Source organism: Rhodamnia argentea, chromosome 11 (assembly GCF_020921035.1).
Source record: "Rhodamnia argentea isolate NSW1041297 chromosome 11, ASM2092103v1, whole genome shotgun sequence".
Lineage (NCBI taxonomy): Eukaryota > Viridiplantae > Streptophyta > Magnoliopsida > Myrtales > Myrtaceae > Rhodamnia > Rhodamnia argentea.
The window spans coordinates 4,063,901-4,082,064 of NC_063160.1; the positions used below are offsets into that span (position 1 = coordinate 4,063,901).

The 18,164-nt window shown below is 39.0% G+C and overlaps 2 protein-coding genes across 4 annotated transcripts; one reads left to right on the forward strand and one right to left on the reverse strand.

The window, feature by feature from the left end:
• The first annotated feature begins 3,290 nt into the window (after positions 1–3,290).
• On the forward strand, positions 3,291–5,675 carry LOC115739352 (ras-related protein Rab11A). The gene is made up of 2 exons (XM_030672387.2): positions 3,291–3,708; positions 5,029–5,675. Exons 1-2 carry the CDS (start codon positions 3,476–3,478, stop codon positions 5,468–5,470), a joined length of 675 nt encoding a protein of 224 aa, XP_030528247.1. The 5' UTR covers positions 3,291–3,475; the 3' UTR covers positions 5,471–5,675.
• Positions 5,676–7,474: 1,799 nt separating this feature from the next.
• On the reverse strand, positions 7,475–17,649 carry LOC115739349 (RNA cytosine-C(5)-methyltransferase NSUN2-like). Of its 3 annotated transcripts, none has more exons than XM_048272363.1 (15): positions 17,284–17,649; positions 17,117–17,205; positions 16,494–16,557; positions 16,278–16,393; positions 14,991–15,057; positions 14,797–14,845; positions 13,881–13,966; positions 13,468–13,733; positions 13,326–13,381; positions 12,780–12,865; positions 11,566–11,658; positions 10,461–10,755; positions 9,521–10,032; positions 8,038–8,272; positions 7,475–7,957 (listed from the first exon to the last, which is right to left on the reverse strand). In XM_048272363.1, exons 1-15 carry the CDS (start codon positions 17,590–17,592, stop codon positions 7,692–7,694), a joined length of 2,589 nt encoding a protein of 862 aa, XP_048128320.1. In that variant the 5' UTR covers positions 17,593–17,649; the 3' UTR covers positions 7,475–7,691. The 3 variants fall into 3 exon arrangements, with proteins under 3 accessions (XP_048128320.1, XP_030528239.1, XP_048128321.1); XM_030672379.2 differs by having other exon boundaries at positions 16,494–16,560; XM_048272364.1 differs by having other exon boundaries at positions 16,494–16,560; positions 17,117–17,218; positions 17,286–17,406.
• Between the last annotated feature and the right edge of the window lie 515 nt (positions 17,650–18,164).

Below are 18,164 nucleotides of genomic sequence, written 5' to 3' on the forward strand. Positions count from 1 at the left end.
CTTGTTGATTTCAGATTTTTGCCTTCGTAATCTCCTCGAATGAACCAAATGTGTCCCTGCAGGGGTGCCAGAAAGAGATGTTTTACCAAAATTGCGGAAGACCTTTCAAATATGAAAAAGATGTTTCACCAAATTGATATAATAACGTTAACAATATCGATGGACCGATATAAATCAACAAATGTCGTGAAGGGTCCTTTGTTGATTTTGGGCAGGAAATTGAATGACAAAAAATTTAAAGGTACGAATATCGAGAACAATCATTGCCCATGATGTGTATTGCAGGAAAGTAAAGACAATTAAGGGTGCATTTGTTTGGGGGAAAAACTTCGTGCTAAAGGAAGACACTTTTTAGAAAATCATTTTTCAAAGAAATGGTTAGTTTTCCTTTGTTTGGTGATATATGATCGGAAATATTTTCTAGTGCTTGGATCTCAGTTGAAAAATAATTTCGATCTCATAATTTTATCTCAGGCAAAAAAAAATTGAATTGTAAAGCAAATTTTTAATTTTTTTACTTTTTTTCTTTCCTTTCTTCCTCTAACACGACCCGCCACGGTGGTCACGGGCAAGCTCGAACCTTGCAGATTGACGGTCTCGAGGCTCGTTGGCCTCTTGCGAGCACGGAGACTTGAACACGTTAATCCAAAAGAAATCTAATCTATTGGACCGTGAAACCAGACTTTGTAATATTCAAATAATTTACTAACTTCATCCAGCTACTTGAATTCAATCTTTTCTAATATGAATTTAGGCCAAAAATCGCACGTAAATACGGCCACAAGGCTTCTCAAGAAAAAGCCAAAGACTTGGCATATCAAAAGCCAGTCAAAAGCTTTCTTTCTTTTTTTTTTTATTTTCTTTGCTATCATGTTTCTTTTGGCCACAAGAGTCAATTGAGCTAAATTTAATAATGAACACAAGTTACGAAAGTATCTAATTTGGATATTGATGCGCATCCCTCCTTGTCTCAATCACATAATTCTTTAATTTGTCGGGGACATTTGCTAATTTGAGATTCCTTGGTGGAGCTAAATTTGGAATACCATGCACAAGAAGCATGTCCATTCGCAAAAGGCTGTTATGATCTTTCAAATGAAGAACTGGACAAGTGGGGCTACACCCCACTATACTTGCATGTGAGTGCACAATAATTAGGCGCACTTAACACTTTGTACGCTTGCGCAATTGTAGATCAAAATTATCACTAATCAATAATTGTTTATGTTATTTTTAAATTGCTAATAATAAATTAACTTTTGTGTCCTACCGAAATAGTGCAACTATTCACATAGGAGTTGCTATTATTTTTTATTATTTTTTTAAATTTTTGAATTTTTATATTAATTTCTTACGATCTTTGAAAGGTTGGAATTTTTCAGACATAACGGTTTTTTGGACATGAAGAATTGTGTCCAGGAGTTTGCAAGATGGACCAACCGGATCGGGAACTGCCCCGATCAAATTGAATCAAGGGGTTTGGTCGGGTTCTACAAGTTACCAATCCGGTCTGTGGTTCTTCAACGTGAAACCGGTGTCTTGGTGGTCCGATTCCTGGTTCTAGGGGAGAACTGGACCAATGAACCGCCCTCCCGGACCGATAATTTTTTAATATCTTTTCTCAATTCTGATGAAAAAAAAACAACTTGATTCGTCTCTCACGCACTTAAGTAAATATCTTACATACAGAGGGAGGACTTACCCGAAAAAATGCTCTGCTTCTTGACAAAAGACAACCAAATCTCAGAGCCCAAAAGGGCATCAGTGCATGAGGTTGATGATATAAAAAAGAATGTCAAATGGAAGGACTAACTCGAACCAAAATATAGATATAATTTAACAAAATGACACCTCAAGTACTAATATTTGTGTATGACGCTCACTTTGGTGTCAATATTTTTTTTAGACCACTTAAGAACCAATTTTTTCTAAAAAATGATTATCTAAGTGTCAACTTCAATTAGGTCGCCGGAATTTCTTGCCGTTGGTATTAAAATATTCATTTTTTTCTCCAATCTAGCATTAAAGTGATAGTGTTTGGATCACTTAGGTATCAATTTTTTTAAATGATTATTTAAGTATCAACTCCGGTGAGGTTGCAGGAATTTTTCGCCGTTGACACTAAAATTATCGTTTTTTTCTCCGATTTGATACTTAAGTGAACGAAAAAAATATTAACACCAAAGTAAGCGTCGTACATAAATATTTGCACTTGAAATGTCCTTATGTTGATATAATTTAAAGGCTCAATTTTATATAAAAAAAAATTTAAGGACTGACAATTTGAAAAAGTTCAACAACCTTTCATATCTTTTCTCTCTTTTACAAAATAAATACTCATCGCTCTTTATTTTATATTTTTTACTCTCTTTATTTTTGTGGAGCGATAACTTTGAAAATTGCAATATAAGCACACCCCAAAGCCTTCCGACAACATCGAAAACAGACAGCCACAAAAGCCCCCAATCGAGCGGGCAGCTTCCCGAGACACGCGCAGAATTTCCCCACGCGCGCATCCCCATGCCACCATCCTCTGTTAATCTCCTCTGTTAAAAACACCAACCCCACTGCTTAAAAATAAACAAATCAACAAAAGAAAAGAAGTGGCAAACACCAATTTTTGAAGTATAAATTTATTTAATTACGTAATTTTATTTTTCTATTTTTAGAGTATTTTTTTTCTTTAAAAATAATTTTATACCCACTTGAAGAAGTAAAAAAAAAATTACTTCTCTTAAGAAGTAGAAAAAATCAACTTCTTGCCCACACATCATATTCATGCCCAGCAGTATGTAACGAAGAAAAATAACAAATATATCTAACGAGAGAATAACAATATCAATAACAATGTATTTGTCGAAATTACGAAGTCATTGGGTCATGATCCGATTTCACCTTGAAATCGAGACTTGATTGGTTCTCAGGTTTCGAAATCAGAGAGCGGGCGAAAGATGCTTGGAACTAGACCGACCGGTTCGGTCGAGTTCTCAAGCGGTCGGTGACATCGATCGCATGTTCTTGATTTTGAACATATAGAAGTACTCATAATTATTAAAAAAAAAAGTATAACCGATTCAATTCGGGTGAGCGAATCGAGAAACGAACAGGCGCTCTATCTGATCCGATCCGATCCGATCCGAATAATTCCTGATCCGATAGATTCTTTTTGCTCGCTCCTCGGAAATTCTCAGTTAGTTCTCATGGAAAAAGAGAGAAAAGAAAAGGAGTCGGCCAACCCGCAGTTAGCGGGTCATTTAAGTCTAATCATCTTCAACCTCTCACCAAAAAGCTGCTCTCGCTCTTCCGCTTGCCCATTAACAACGCTCGTCTCTGTCTCTGTCTCTGTCTCTCTCTCTCTCTAGCCTCGAAGATCTCCACAGTGACAACTTATATAGAGAGAAACAGAGAGTGACATAGAGAGAGAGAGAAAGAACGCGAGCCCGAGTGTCGGTCGTCGTCGTCGTCGTCGTCGTCAATGGCGAGCGGGGGAGGCTACGGGGATGCCAGCCAGAAGATCGACTACGTCTTCAAGGTGGTCCTGATCGGTGACTCCGCCGTCGGCAAGTCCCAGATACTCTCTCGCTTCGCCCGGAACGAGTTCAGCTTGGACTCCAAGGCCACCATCGGCGTCGAGTTCCAGACCCGGACGCTCGTCATCCAGCACAAGAGCGTCAAGGCCCAGATCTGGGACACCGCTGGCCAAGAACGGTGATTCTTTCCTCCCTCTTCCCCCGCTCGCTTCCCTTCACTCGATGCCCTCGTGGGTTTGTTTGTAGTTGCTCGATCTTGATTTGAATGAGATCTGGGAGGGAAATGCGCGTGGTTTAGGCTTGAGAATCTTGTGTTTGATGGCTCGCATTTATCCGATGGGTTCGGTTGCTTTCTGATGATGCAATTGTGGTTCAAGTTCCGGGAAGTAAAGCAATTGCTGGATCAAATTGTTTGTCCTATATACATCATAGTGTTGAACAATTTCAAGAAGTAAAGCATAATCTATGGCCAGGTTAAAGCTGGTGTTCTTAGTTCATGAGTGGAATCTTCCAAATATCTTGACTGGTGGTGTGGTCATTTTGTAAGTTTCCAGAAATGTGCTTTAAACACCTCAGTGCGAAGAAATTCTAGAAGTGGTAGACTTAGGCATATATGTTAAAGAAAGATACATATCCACAGCGGCTTGTGTCAAGAGTGGATGACAGGGTGTGGCCGTTCGGATGAGTTTCTCTATCCAACCATAGTAAGATTATTTAATTTTGTCTAGGCTTCTTTAATGTCCAATTGGAGTATGATATCACTTTTTTTGTTAAAAGATGACAGTGTATAGTGCTAATAAATAGCTGGAAGGGCAAACAAACACAGTAAATGTGATATTATGTTCATTTATAGCTAGAGTAAAGCAGAGTCTTTTGATTACAATTTTGATGGCAGAAGATGCAATTCTGAAGATATGCTAGTGCATATGGTAGAACACAGAAAATTTGTGTGGTTCTCTTCGGTCGAAGAAATAGATGAATTAGTTCTCTGATATTTCTGCATGAGTCAGCTTGAGATGCTGTTTCATTTGGTGGACTAAAAATTTACTCCATAGCTTATATTATTATGTGATTCACATACATCTGAAAAGGAGGATACTTGACTGAGTTTGTGATGCTATTTGACTGTGACGCGACACGTATGCGTTACATAAAGACTCTCCTATCATTGTGTTTTTAACACTTGTGCCAATGGTACTCAGATTACTAAAGGTCAAGTCAGCTCCAAACAAGGTTATCAAGCTTCAAATCACCCAATGCCTTCCCCAACTATCATGACTCAAGGACCGAGTAAAAATGAAATATGGAATTTCTTTGTTTCATAATTGTAATAGCCATTGGAGCTAGTGAACAGACCCTCTCTCTTTTTTTATTTATTTATTTTGGCAGTACTCTATGAGAGCTGGCTCGTGATAACTTATTCACACTGTTAATTTTGTGCACTAAAGCGAAAATATCTTTCTGCTGATCAAATCTTTCTTTTGGGGGTGATGAGCAGATACAGAGCTGTTACGAGTGCATATTATAGGGGTGCGGTGGGGGCAATGCTTGTTTATGACATTACCAGACGGCAGAGCTTTGATCACATACCTCGCTGGTTGGATGAGCTGCGTAGCCATGCTGACAAGAACATCGTCATCATTCTGATCGGTAACAAAACCGATCTCGAGAACCAGCGTGCAGTGCCTACTGAGGATGCCAAAGAATTTGCCCAGAAGGAAGGGCTCTTCTTCTTGGAGACCTCTGCATTGGATGCTACCAACGTCGAAAGCGCATTCTTGACTGTCTTGACCGAGATATTCAACATCCTCAACAAGAAGAGCCTAGTTGCTGGGGAGAGCCCAACCAATGGCAATCCTGCATCTTTGGCTGGCAAAAAGATCATCATCCCCGGTCCTGCCCAAGAAATCCCAGCCAAGAACAAAATGTGTTGTGGATGATCATGATGATACTTTCGGCCTGATTCTCCTATTATGCTCTAGCAAATTTTTCCTTAGATGTGTCGTGTGCTTTTATATTCGCTGTATATCAACATGCTAGAAGAGTGGTGGGGTTATACTGCTGATTGTAATGGTGTGTTTCGTGAGGTCACAGAACCAATAGACCTAACTGGGGTGCATATTCATTGAATGATTTTTGTCTTCAATAGTGATGTTTCATGCAATCTGCCATTTTGGCCCTTTCCGTGAATTTTTTGATGTAGTAACTAGATAATTAGACCCGTCAAACGGATGGGTTGGGTCGGGTCATAAATAGTCCGACTTAAATTGACCTTTCTAAGTTTGTTTTTCCTTCTCTTTTCTTTATTCCCCTTCCTCCCTCCCTCCGTCCACCCCATTCATTTGAAAACCTCGATGTTGAATTTGTCCTTGGTGTCCATTGGCGATGACACCATGGGTCGTCTTATTACTAACCACCTCTTCGAATGCTAGTGTTGCCTCTCTTATTTGTGATTAATTTTGTTTTTGTTTTTGTTTTTTTAATTTGAAGAAAGATTGGTGGATTGCGATTAAGTTCGGGATTAGCTGCGCTAATCTATCAGACAAATTAAGAAGATCTCTATCCCACATGACGAATGTTTGTTTGGCATTTAACTCGTGTTACAAGAGCGATGGCATTAATTACATTTCTAAGATGATGTCGGCGAATGTATGTCAAAATCATCAGGTAACGTGATCCGTGATAGTTGATAATGTAATTAATCCCGTTCTCAAAATGTTGGGGCAACTCACATTTAGAGGAAGAGCAGGTGAGTTGTCAAATTGGGTTTCACATCATCGATCTTCATTATACACAATGGTAGATGCTACGTCGTGCATAGCAATCAAAGACAATTCCTCGTATCTTCTTCTGTTCAAGTTTCTCATGGAGGGAGGCAATGTCATCGATGCATCTCACCACCCCTTAAATTCTAAATCAATATCAATACACACGCACAAAGTATTAAATGGTTGTTTTGGCCCTAAAAAATTTGAAATTCTCATTGTTCATTTACCGTTTTAATATTTGCTCTCAAAATTTTAAGGACGAGGATATAGAGGCCCAAGAAACTAAAAACTCGTGAAATCACCTCGCAAGCCTCATAAACTTGTCGGGTCCGGGTTTTTCGCTCATTCAAATAGTTCTAACTCAGAGCAATTTGCATATAATTTATGAATTTGAATAAGTAACTTTCAATTCTTGAGTAGGACGTCTTCCTGTCGGTCGACCAACTAGAAACCGGGCATCTCAAAACTTTTGGAAACAAAAGTGGGAGCTTTTTTCATTGTTTTGGGAATTCTGCCCGTTACCAAATATAAATGTGTCGTCTGATAGTTGGTTTTTTCATATTTAAACTGTCACCAACTCCCGACCAACTTTAAAAAAAAAAAAAAAACCTGTCACCAAGTCTCCTTATTTTTTTAAAAATTTCCTGCAATTTTTGAAAAATCCCAAGGCTCTTCCTTCCGGTGTTTCACCAGTTAAATAGCTTATTATATTCTGACCGGAAAAAAATTGCTTATGTTACGTGTTCTGCATAATGTTACATGTGTTCAACCGACTCTTTAAGAATCGAATCCTAACGTGTGTTCATTTGCTCTCTTCAGTGGAGTCTTCCGTTATTGAGGAAAGGAAGGGATTTCGAAAATACTACTTAACACAATTTTGAAACTTTTCCCTCTCAAACTCTTTCTGAAGCACCGTGTCGAGAAAACGGAATGATCACTTTCGATTTGCCGGCTCTGAAGCCCATAATACTAACAATTTGCTGAAGCTGTCGACAGGAAATCCAAGCGGCAAACCGACGCCCTTCTATCTGTTTTTGTTTATCCTTTTTGCTGGCTTCCAGTAACAACAGGGCATGCCTACCTATCAAACGGGGGCTAAAAAGATACTTCTTGCTACTGCCATCAGAAGCAGAGCGCAGACGCTGCAGAAAAACATATCAGACATGACGCGGCTGATTGATGAGACAGAAATTTTGAATGAAAGACGAGATTAGTTATGATTCATCCTTTGTAGGGAGGCAAATGATCGACGAATCGTGTCCGGGTCAAAAGAATCATGGCCCAAGTGGCTAGAGAAGTAAAATAAGAAAATGAAAGGACTGACCTTATGTGATCAATAGGTAGGACAAAAATTAGCAGAACCAGACTAGACAGTCCATGAGTTCCAAGTAAGTCAGCAGACAGTTCTGATTCTGGCATATCCAATATCTTCAATCATATTTAGGTCTTTCTTTTCATCGTCCCCATCTGAATTGTCAGAGGGCTTCTTAACTAGTAGAGGAGACTCCTTTCCAGTTCCTTCACACAGTCGAAGCCTTTGTAGTAGTTCCTGGCAGTCATCGTCACTGGCCATCACATTCAAACAGACCTTACCCTTCCAGCATAAAATTGCCACCAGGGATTCATCCACCCAAGTGTCGCTGAATGGCGATTCACCATCTGCACAAAAAGGAACATTCAAATACCATATATGGACATTTCAAATACTAAAGCAAGAATTGTAAATTGAATCTACCGACCTTTGTTCAGGACGACCACACAGCAACCCGGCTTTAGCTGTGATGCCTTCTTCCCAAACTCAACATTGACGAAATTTGTGAATTTCCTGCTCTTATAGAGCAAAAGATGCCCGAAGTCTGTGGGCGAAGCATGCAGGATTTGTTTGGTGATGTGTGGGAGAAGAATGGGCAATCCTTCAGAAGATATCCGGAATATGCACGAAGCAGAAGGATCTTCTTTTGACTTCTTTCTCTCCTGTAGTTTTAAAGAAAAAATGAGTTTGATGTTTCTGGAAATACAGGTACCTAGTTTTTCTTCTGTTTTTTGCCAAGCAGGTACCTTGACGCACAAGTACAGATTCAGAAGAGACAACCAACGGCAATATTGCATGACACCAAGCACATATGCAAATCATATTTCAAGAAGAGACATCTGCTAACTCAACATCAACCATAACACTGGAACAAAAAGGAAACAGAAAGGTTCCATCTGATCAAGTGCAAAATGAAAATCGAGAACTTTTCTTAAATAAGTCTTCAATTTCTGCTTTCCTCCAAACTATTTGGTACCTGAATCATGGACATTCTATTCGAAAATGAAAATGATAAAATGTGAAACTTAAGCGTCAATAGATGTAAATAATTTGCTTAAGCGTCAATAGATGTAAATAATTTGGTAGGATGTTCTTGTGAATTTATTATCTTCTATCCCACTAAATTCTGATTTCCACTTTCTTAGTTCTGCTGAAAGTTGTCACAGGGGAGTTGGAGAGAGCTGAAGTAGATACTTTTGCAGGGAGCCTCCTATCATCACTAAGAAGCCATAGTTGAGATGAATTTTTCTCCAAAGAAACCATGAGGTCAACAAACCTCAAAAGTAGTTAAGGTTTGAACCCAAAGGGGAAAAGAAACGTATGCGCATGCCCACATATGGGCAAGCGAGAGAGACGGAGGGTAAGCACAGGGCTTTAATGTGTAATTTTGGTCTCAGTCTGTACAGCAAAAGTAGAAAAGCACAGCATGAAGAGGAAGTGGGATCATACAGATAACTAGAGGCTTGGTTATATAAGTTATAAGATCCCTATTCATTTTGGTCTCTTACGATCATAATGAAAACATGGAAAACGGGTTTCAGATGCATTCCAATATCAAGCCAGTAGAAGTGAATGTTGCATGCTTTTCCATTAAAAAGGTTTTGAAATTCCCAAGAAACATGTTCTCTATGTCAATTTCCACGTTCCAATGGAAATAAGAGAGCAGAAACCCAGCCAGATACACTTATTACTCGATGGATTCATTGCATTAGGTTTAGAACAGTTTTTAGAAGTAATAAGATGAGTTTTATCTGGAGTAGACCCCTTTTTTTATCTGGGAAGTAGACCCCTTAAGGTGACCATCATGTATCAAGCTATAAAACCACCTAAAATGACCTGTTTTCACATGATATAAGCAAAACCTGCAGACAGATTAAGGAATAGACGAAGAATATGAAGTAGAAACTTACAAACATCTTCTGCCCTACATAAGTTATCTTGAGTTGCTGCCTGATTTGAAAATTCAATTCCAGGAGATCCTTGACCGACTTAGAAACATAGTAGATTCTCTTCACAAGGTCAGACTCCGCATTTCTTGTCACAAGGTGGCCACTCAATGTGAATGACTCATCAATACCATAAAATGTCCTGATACTGTTGATAACGACTTCATCTTTTAAGAAAACAATCGGATCAACTCCATTCCACTTGCTTTGGTTCTGGAACATTCTTTTATCTTCTGCTTTTTCTTGGTCATTAGAAGCCTTGATCTTTGGAGGGTTCTGCTCCATGCAAGTATTACAATGGCCAGACTTGAGAGAAGACTTATCAGGGCCATCAGTGAAATCAGTCTCCAAAACTGATTTCGGAAATACTCCAAGTTGCAAACTCTCTTGAAGGACCTGATATGGAAATTTTTTTAGCTTCCCGGTGTTTTCAGTGAATAGTGTTCCTTGTGAACTTGTTGGTTCTACATGTATGGCTGCAGAAAACAAGCAAGCTTAAAAGGTACATCAAAGAAACACTTAGTTCTTCTTAAAAACAACTGATGTGATTCTGTAATGCTAATTTGAACTATCTCACAAGTACACAACAAACAAAAAAGAGACTATGTTTCATCAGATTAAGAACCGCTATTACAAAAAAATTGCATAAAACAGTTGATTGATGATGTTAAATACTCCATGAATTTTCAGAACCACACACGTCACCCTTCGCAGGACTTGCTAGACAAACCTTTGCTGTTGTTAATGCCCAGACGATATGCAAATGTCATGAGGTTCATATTCAGCAGTATCAACAAACAGATCAGCTAACAAGGGTAAGCTATAAGCTTTGAAAGCCCGTTGAAGATGTCTGAATGGCCTCAAAAACAAGAATTAATATATTTCTTTAATATACTACAATTACCTGGTGAGGCAGCAAGTTTTCGGAACACAGCAATGAAGAAGGCACCCCCATTCTGATCATGAGGCATTATTCTCATACAGCGTTCCAAAGGAAAATCAGAAATTTCAGTATCAGTGGTGAGGCGATTCTCCACCAGCCAAAACCCATTTTCAGAATTTTTATTGTCACTAAACTCTCGTCCAATTGCCTCATCCGTATGTGTTTTACCAGAAGGAAACATACTGGAAGCAACTCCACCCCTGCGAGCTTCAGGAACATCAAGGAAGGAACAAAACCAAGAAAACTTGTCACGTACCTGCAATCCAAAGCAAAATATATGAAAATCTATGGAAGTGAAAAAACTTCCTCCTGTAACTGCACTATTACAATAACTTTTATTTTTTAGATAAGTGGACATTATCGGATGTTATAGCCTAAAGCTACACTAAGATTTCCTAGTGCATTACCTAGTTCACAAAATTTCTTTTAGTTGGAGTGGGATAAAAATTACAGTGAAGAATTCAAACAACACATAAATAACCCTTTCTCTGCACTTCATCCAAGTTAGAGATCACGTCAATTCAAAGTAAAGATCCTTCCTTCCCAATGGTTTCTGTTACACTTTTGAGAATAATCTCTCCTGTTGGTTGAATCAATTCTAAATTCCAGCTAGGTTCCAACACGCTGGAAAAAACAGCGGATTGTGGCAGGAACTACTTCAATATTAATAGTGATTCCATGCAGTGATACCCGACCAAAGCTTCTTCTGCTAAAAAGATTGTAAGCAGGCAATTATACTCTCTTATGCTTAACTGGATGCAATATAAATCCTGTTAAAGACATAAACATTCTTCATTAACAGCCGATGATAAATGCACATCCAATATCTGCCCTACATAATCAAGAATTAAGATAATAGCAAATTTTCACAATTGTCAACTGTCAAAAGATCTGAACTAGAAATCTTATCTACTGATCACCTTGGATGTGAAAATTCAAGCTTGTATGGCATGTTTAACATTAATAAACCACCAGAGATCTTTTGAGACAAACAAAGTGATGCAGTCAAAATGCAGATTTTTCAACTAAAGAATGCAAACAATTAAGTCCGATTGCAAAACCTAACCTTCCATTTTCGAAGGCCAGGGCGGCGAACAAGCTGGGGGAGCTCACTGGAAACGTCAACAAGTTCAACTGAGTCACCACACCTTCTTAGGATCTTCAAAAGGAGACAAAAGTAAGATTGCACCTTGTGGAAGTAAAAGTGGTTACACAAATACCAGCAACATGAAAAGACAACCCATAAAGCAGAGCGTGAAAAATAGGGAAAGCAAAAAAGCACATGTTGCAAGATAGCACAATCAGGAATAAATAATTTGATGAGGCCGAAGAGCTAGTAACGTTCCTCCATTAATAAGCAGAAAAGCAACCATTCTGCCTAGTGTTAGGTGGAACAGGAAGATGATGGATCATCTATAAAATAGTCAAAAACTGGATCCCACATAATGATAGGTACAGCACAGCACGTCCCCAACTTCAAGGGCATCTCTGCCATGTTACGGCTTTCCATATGAAAACTGGAAGTTAGTACATGCAAGGAACCTTCACATATTACGAAAAGTCATGCTTCATAAAAGGAAGCATACAGGGTAGTTTAACTTCAAAGTTGGGCAATGTTAGTCAATTACAATGACACCTGAAAAATAGTTTCCTATGCTATTGTACAATTTATGTCCATCCTTCACTTAGTTAAACTTGCAATTACAGCTTCCTGACTGCTTACACACTTTGCTTAAGCATAAAGTTGGATTTCAAGTTTCTAAGTAGAAGTAGCTACTATCACGAGTTCGGGCAGTGTGAAGCCCTTATACACATGGACTTCTAGCTTAAATCCACTAAGTCACTGTTTCCAAGTTCATTTATGGCCATGAGAGAATACATATAATCTATGAATGACCTTTCACGTAGTATACCATATTTTTTCTGGGAAAGCCATTATGTTTACTTAGACAAGTAACCCTCCTAGCCAATGCCACTTTAAGATGGATGAACCTAACCTTATCAGCCACTGAAGAGGTTATGGTCAAGTAATTTAGTAGAAACAATATAATTTGAGTCCAAGCACACCAAGGTGTTTCCCTCAATTGTAGTTGAAGAACTACTTGAGAGAAAGTTCTGCGTAAGTATTACCACAGTTGATAATTATAACACAAGAAAACCAGACATTTGAATATAGAAATGGTAATACCAAAAACAGAATAATGAGTAAATATAAAGGGTGTCATCGAGAAAGATCTTTGGTTTTGAGAATATGGCTCTTTCCCAGAAGTGAGACACTACCTCCGCAACCACCGCCTCATTCTCAACCGGATTCATGGAGCAGGTTGAGTAGACCATACGGCCATCGACTTTAAGTAATGATATTCCTGGCACGACCAATGTGAGTAAAAATGACGGGATTGGGCATCTATGAGGACAAAAGAATTATAAAATCCAGGAAACTTGTCAAAGAAGAACGTGTCAGTAAAGAAACAAGACCATAAAAACCGCAATAAAGCCGGAAAATCAAAGATATCTATTATGTTTTGCTCTAGAATTAAAGCGGATCCAACACTATGTACAAAAGACAATCTTGCATAGACCTTTCACTAATTATTTCGGAAGGAATTTCAACTTCTGGATGAAATATTTAACAGACGCCTACATGAGAAACAGAAAGTTCCCTGGAGATGAATGACAGTGAAAGAATCCAATAGAAACCTCAAAGAGTAAAGAAAAATCTCAGGATCGCTAAGAACATTGAACAACATTATAAAATACAATTAACTAAGAAACTTAACGGAAGGAAAGAATGGCATTAAAACATCAAGTTCCTATAGCATGTACCTCGCATGGCTATCTGCACTTGTAGGCCATGAAGTCCATTGGCAATTCCTGCCTTCCTGCAGGACCACAGAAAAAGATTTTAACAAGCTGTAAGAAACTAAGGGACGGAGCACTAAGGTACTTGAAGCCCCAACATACATACCATCTCCACCAAATATTTGGAGCTTTCCTAAGTGTACCATCTCCACTGCATGGCACATCACATAGGACACGATCAAATAAGGTTTGACTGATTTCCCACTCCGATAGGCTACCCTTTTCAGAAGCATTAGAATGACTTGTGCTTGTAAGGCAGCCTGGGAAATTTTGAGCTTCATGGTTTGTGACCATTAAGTTGGCAGTGCACATTCTTTTCATTTTGTGAATAAGAACATCAGATCTTTTGAAACCAACATCATTTGCCACTATCTAACAAAAAGAACACAGACAACATTAAAATCAAGTCTGTGAGATTTTAAGCTATCAGCATGCAGTTCAGCACAGACGAGAACAGAAATGACTGCAGACTACCAGGTTCTAAGAGAGGGTAAGACACCATGTCGTAAGGAAGCCTACCAGCCCCTCAGGTAGCAATCTTGAATTGACAGACTGATTCATAATTTCAAGCATTTGATAAGTTTTTGAGCCAGGTGCAGCACACACTGCATATAATTAAAAGAAGTTATCAGAAAGAGCTCGGATTTGGCACATTATCAAAATGCTTGAGAATAATTTTATATTTTGATATACTTTCTTTTGGGGGTAACAAAGTACATTTCGCTTTTAACATTTCATCTTTGTGTTTTACATATGCTTCTTCTCCCAAAGAAGAAAATACTTCAATTTCCCTTTCAAAACCTCCCATTCAGGATGAATGTTTAGGGACCATGTAGAAGCTCTTTAGACAGTCCTTGTATATTTACAAATGCTTCCTATCCATAAAAAAGAAAGCACTACAAGATTTACAAATGAAGAATCTATAAACTGTGAAGCAATGACATAAAAAGAATAAACAATATAGCATGAAGAGCAATTTACATGGCTAAAACAACGAAAGCATAAAAAGTACTAGATTTTGTCTTAGGCTCTCTCGGTGGTGTAACAAGGGAAGAAGTGCGCGATGCAATTTGAATTCAAAATGAGGTTTAAAAAAATCTTTAGTCTTAAAGTGTGAGAGACTGCATAGTTGTATTGCCCATTGATCTTTATATATTAATTGAGTTAATCAATTCACAAGGTTGTCAGTTTGTTTAGGCTTATTGGATTTGTAAAACAGCAAGTCAGAGCCAAATTAACATCCTGTTCAAATTATTCTCTAGCCCAAACCAAACTTATAAACCAAACAAACCCAAATCATCAATTGAGTTCGGTGCAGTCTGATTGGGCTTTATGGTTTTCAGTTTTCTTTTTTCAATACCTATCTTAATATCCAGAAGAAAAGCCAGGGGATAGAGGAAGTATGAAATCTATCTATGCTTGGTAGATAGCTCACTATCAAGTACGAAATGCTCCGGAGATAAATCCAGTAAAAGAGGAGGTACCTGCAGAAAGAAGAGACCATGAACCAGGAGTGAATGCAAAACTTTACAATTGAAGATCACAACAAAAGCCAGCAAAATAAAAAACAAGAAAGGCTAAGAACAATAACCAAGACCGACAAAAACTGGAAGGCTTGTGAAAACTTACCATGCTAACTGCCTCCTGTCGAGTGATGTTTCCAATTTCATTTTCTAGCTTTAAAAACTCATGAAACCTGAAATTTGTCAGAGAGAACTACGACTGACCTTCTTATCGCAATATTTTGATTCCACTCATAATATGGAGATAAGTAACTGAACTTGTAATCATGACAGATGCAGGTGATAATTCCAGATTGAGTACTTTAGCTAGAGAAAGAGAACATATTGCATTTTGGTGACCAAAAAGACTTGAACGAAAGTAGAGCAGGACCGAATGCAAAGCTGAAGATAAAACATAATCTTCAATATACAAGGTCAAGACTTTTAACTCAAGAAGGCCGAAAAAGGAAATATGATATGCAAATTCTATATGAAGGAGGTCGGAATGAACGACTAATGAGTTTTGGAGACTAAGAAAACACCAAATTCCAAGCAATCTGGTGCCTTTTCTTCGTTCTAAAAAAAGATGCCGAGATAGGTGAATGGATCGTCCACAGAGCATAAGCACGATGAGTGCAGTATAGAGATTGAACACAAGAAGATAAACCTTAGAAGACTAGACTAATAAGGTTTTCGGCAGCAGTTCAAAAGTCACAGCACCTCAAGATCCACAATGCAATAGAAGCCACAGCACTCCACAAACGGCTTACAGGAAGCACCTCATAATTGCTTTTGGAGCAGTGGCTTTAATGGATTTCAAGAATTTATTCATATATTGACAAAAATATTAACTCTCTCACTTAAACATATTTAAATAAGAACGCGTTCGATTGGAAAGCACATTTAACAATCACAGTTAGAGCACATCACAACAGAAGATAGCTACAGTACCAAAAGCTATTAGCTATAAGCTAACAAGCTCTAGAAGCCTGCACTGGCAAAGATGTGATTTTGTTGTTTCTCAATTCAAGAAGGCCTAAAAATTGCTAGATTGACTATTTCTTTTAGAAATGATTTACAACTAAAAAGAGGCCGGCTATCACAAGGCGATAATGTCTAATATTAAAGAGGCCTTTTTTAATGCACATACTTATGAGAAAACCATGAATTTCGACTTCTTGTGCTGCTACAATTTGGATACATTTTCTCCAGGCAGCACTTTACCAATGAAATGTCAAGACTGATTTATAAGAATAGATTTTCAAAATTCCAATGAGCTCCATCAGCAGAGAAAGGTAAACCTAACACGTTAAAACTCCTGGACAGGCATCAAAGATGCAAAGTCTGCTAAATATCACTTAACGTTTAGGGAAGTCTCAGGATCACTAATCAATTCAGTATCAAAACAGATTACCTTTCAAGGTTTGGGTTCTTCCTCAATTGCTTTCGACAGAAATTTGATTGCCATGCTAGATTGTCAGGATACCAAGGCAATGGTCTGACAGCCTCTACTTCATTTCCATCAATGAACTGGGAGGAAAAAATGAAAAAGGTAAGTAAAAAATAAAAGGAAAAAGGCCCATATAGTCAAAAGGGTGGCAAAATATTTTCTCTGGTGAACGCAGCTTACCTCTGCCTGAAGATTATTTGAGAATTCACTCTCCAACTGAAAGCGGATATCAAAACAGAATCGGCTACTGCAAAAGAAAATAGGCTGATTAAAGATAATGAATCTCACAGCGAAGAAATTACCGTACCACATTGACATAAATGAAACCAGTTCGAGCAAAAACAAGTGAAACAGAAAAATTGGAGAGATCATGTCTCAAAACAACGAAAAAGATTATTTTTTACCGTTCAATTTGATCCTAAAGAACCAAAGGAAACGACAGCCCACAATGAAGCACTGAACAGCTAATTGCTATCAGACATCTCACTCCCTCTAACCACAACCCAATAATCCATCTCAAACCTGACGCAAATAGAGTTAAATGAGAGTCAGTCATTACGGGTCTACCTAAATGCTTAAACTAATAGAGAAGAGAATGGTCAAATATGTAAATTACTATCACAGTTAACCCAATGCATGGAGTGGCATAATTCCATAACCTGGAAATCTCAAAACTAGACCATCTTACAAACTTACAAGAAAAGAGTTCGACAGTCCCTGTTGAAGCTACTGGTAGACAAAAAGCGCGGCTAGATAGTTAAAGCCATTTCACATTAACAGGTGGGAGAGGATAGGACAAGCACCAAGAATTGATTCTGAAGGTAGCCGGCAACGGCTTCCGGAGATACTCCATGAAAGCATCCCACTCATCTGCTGAAACTATCCCTTGTTCCTACACGTCCATTACAGCTGTTTAAGTCTCAGAGATGTCAACTTCACTCGAATTGAAGAGCAGAACAGAGAGACAAACTCTGTAGTACTCCTCGAAAGCGCGGTTCTGAACGGAGGGAAGCCGCCAAGGAGGAGCATCGTCGGTGTGGTCATCATTCTCGTCGCCGGAGCCATCCGATGTCGGACGGGTCGAGACTCTCTCCCGCCTGCGGTCGAACTGCGTTCTCTGGGGTCGTCCGCTGAGTCTCCCCCGACCACCCACCATCTCCGGCCTTCGTTGCCTGGGCGGCGTCGGTGACCCGTCGGCCGCGGGCTCGCTCCGAGAGTGACAGTGAGGCACCGTGAGTGGCGGAGGTGGACGGAGGTTGAAGAAGGGGAGAGGCTGCATTGCGGGATGGGCTTCGAGGCTCTCTCCAAGTTTGTGTTCTCCAGCGACCGAGACAGACAGCTTTTTTTTCCGCCAAAAAATAAATAGTTTACAAAATATAGTTTTAAAAATAATCATTTTACATGATTCAGATTCACAACATTAAATTAACAAAAAATATATATTTATATCCTTCACGAAAATATTTAGCTTACACATGGCCATATGAAACCGTGGGCCCGGAACCAGCCCGTTGATCGGCTCGGAACCGGCCCGTTGACCCGGCCCACGGTTCCAATCCGGAACCGGAACCGGCCCGGAACCGCGGGTTCCAACTCGGCTTTTAAAAAAAAAAAAAAGAAGGAGGCTTGGGAAAAAGAGTTATTGGGCCTAGGAACAGGCGGTTCCGAACCGGAACCGGAATCGGCCCGAAATCGGCGGTTCCACCTTTTTTAGGAACCGGAATCGGCGGTTCCGTGGAACCAACCACGTCTAATTTAGCTGGCTGATAAAAAAGAAAGAGTCCCTCAATTCCAAGAGGCTTTTTATCACAATATTGATTACAAGATTACTTGCCAGAAATAAAAATATTT

Bases quoted from the DNA above. Each gene is read 5' to 3' on its own strand.
- LOC115739349 (XM_030672379.2), bottom strand. From the start codon at position 17,592: ATGCAGCCTCTCCCCTTCTTCAACCTCCGTCCACCTCCGCCACTCACG. The intron at 16,561-17,116 runs GTGCTTGTCCTA...TTTCTTTTGCAG, and splicing joins ACCTTCAGAATCAATTCTTG to TAGCCGATTCTGTTTTGATA. The intron at 15,058-16,277 runs GTAATCTGTTTT...GACAAATTTCAG, and splicing joins AAGAACCCAAACCTTGAAAG to GTTTCATGAGTTTTTAAAGC.
- LOC115739352 (XM_030672387.2), top strand. From the start codon at position 3,476: ATGGCGAGCGGGGGAGGCTACGGGGATGCCAGCCAGAAGATCGACTAC. The intron at 3,709-5,028 runs GTGATTCTTTCC...GGTGATGAGCAG, and splicing joins GACACCGCTGGCCAAGAACG to ATACAGAGCTGTTACGAGTG.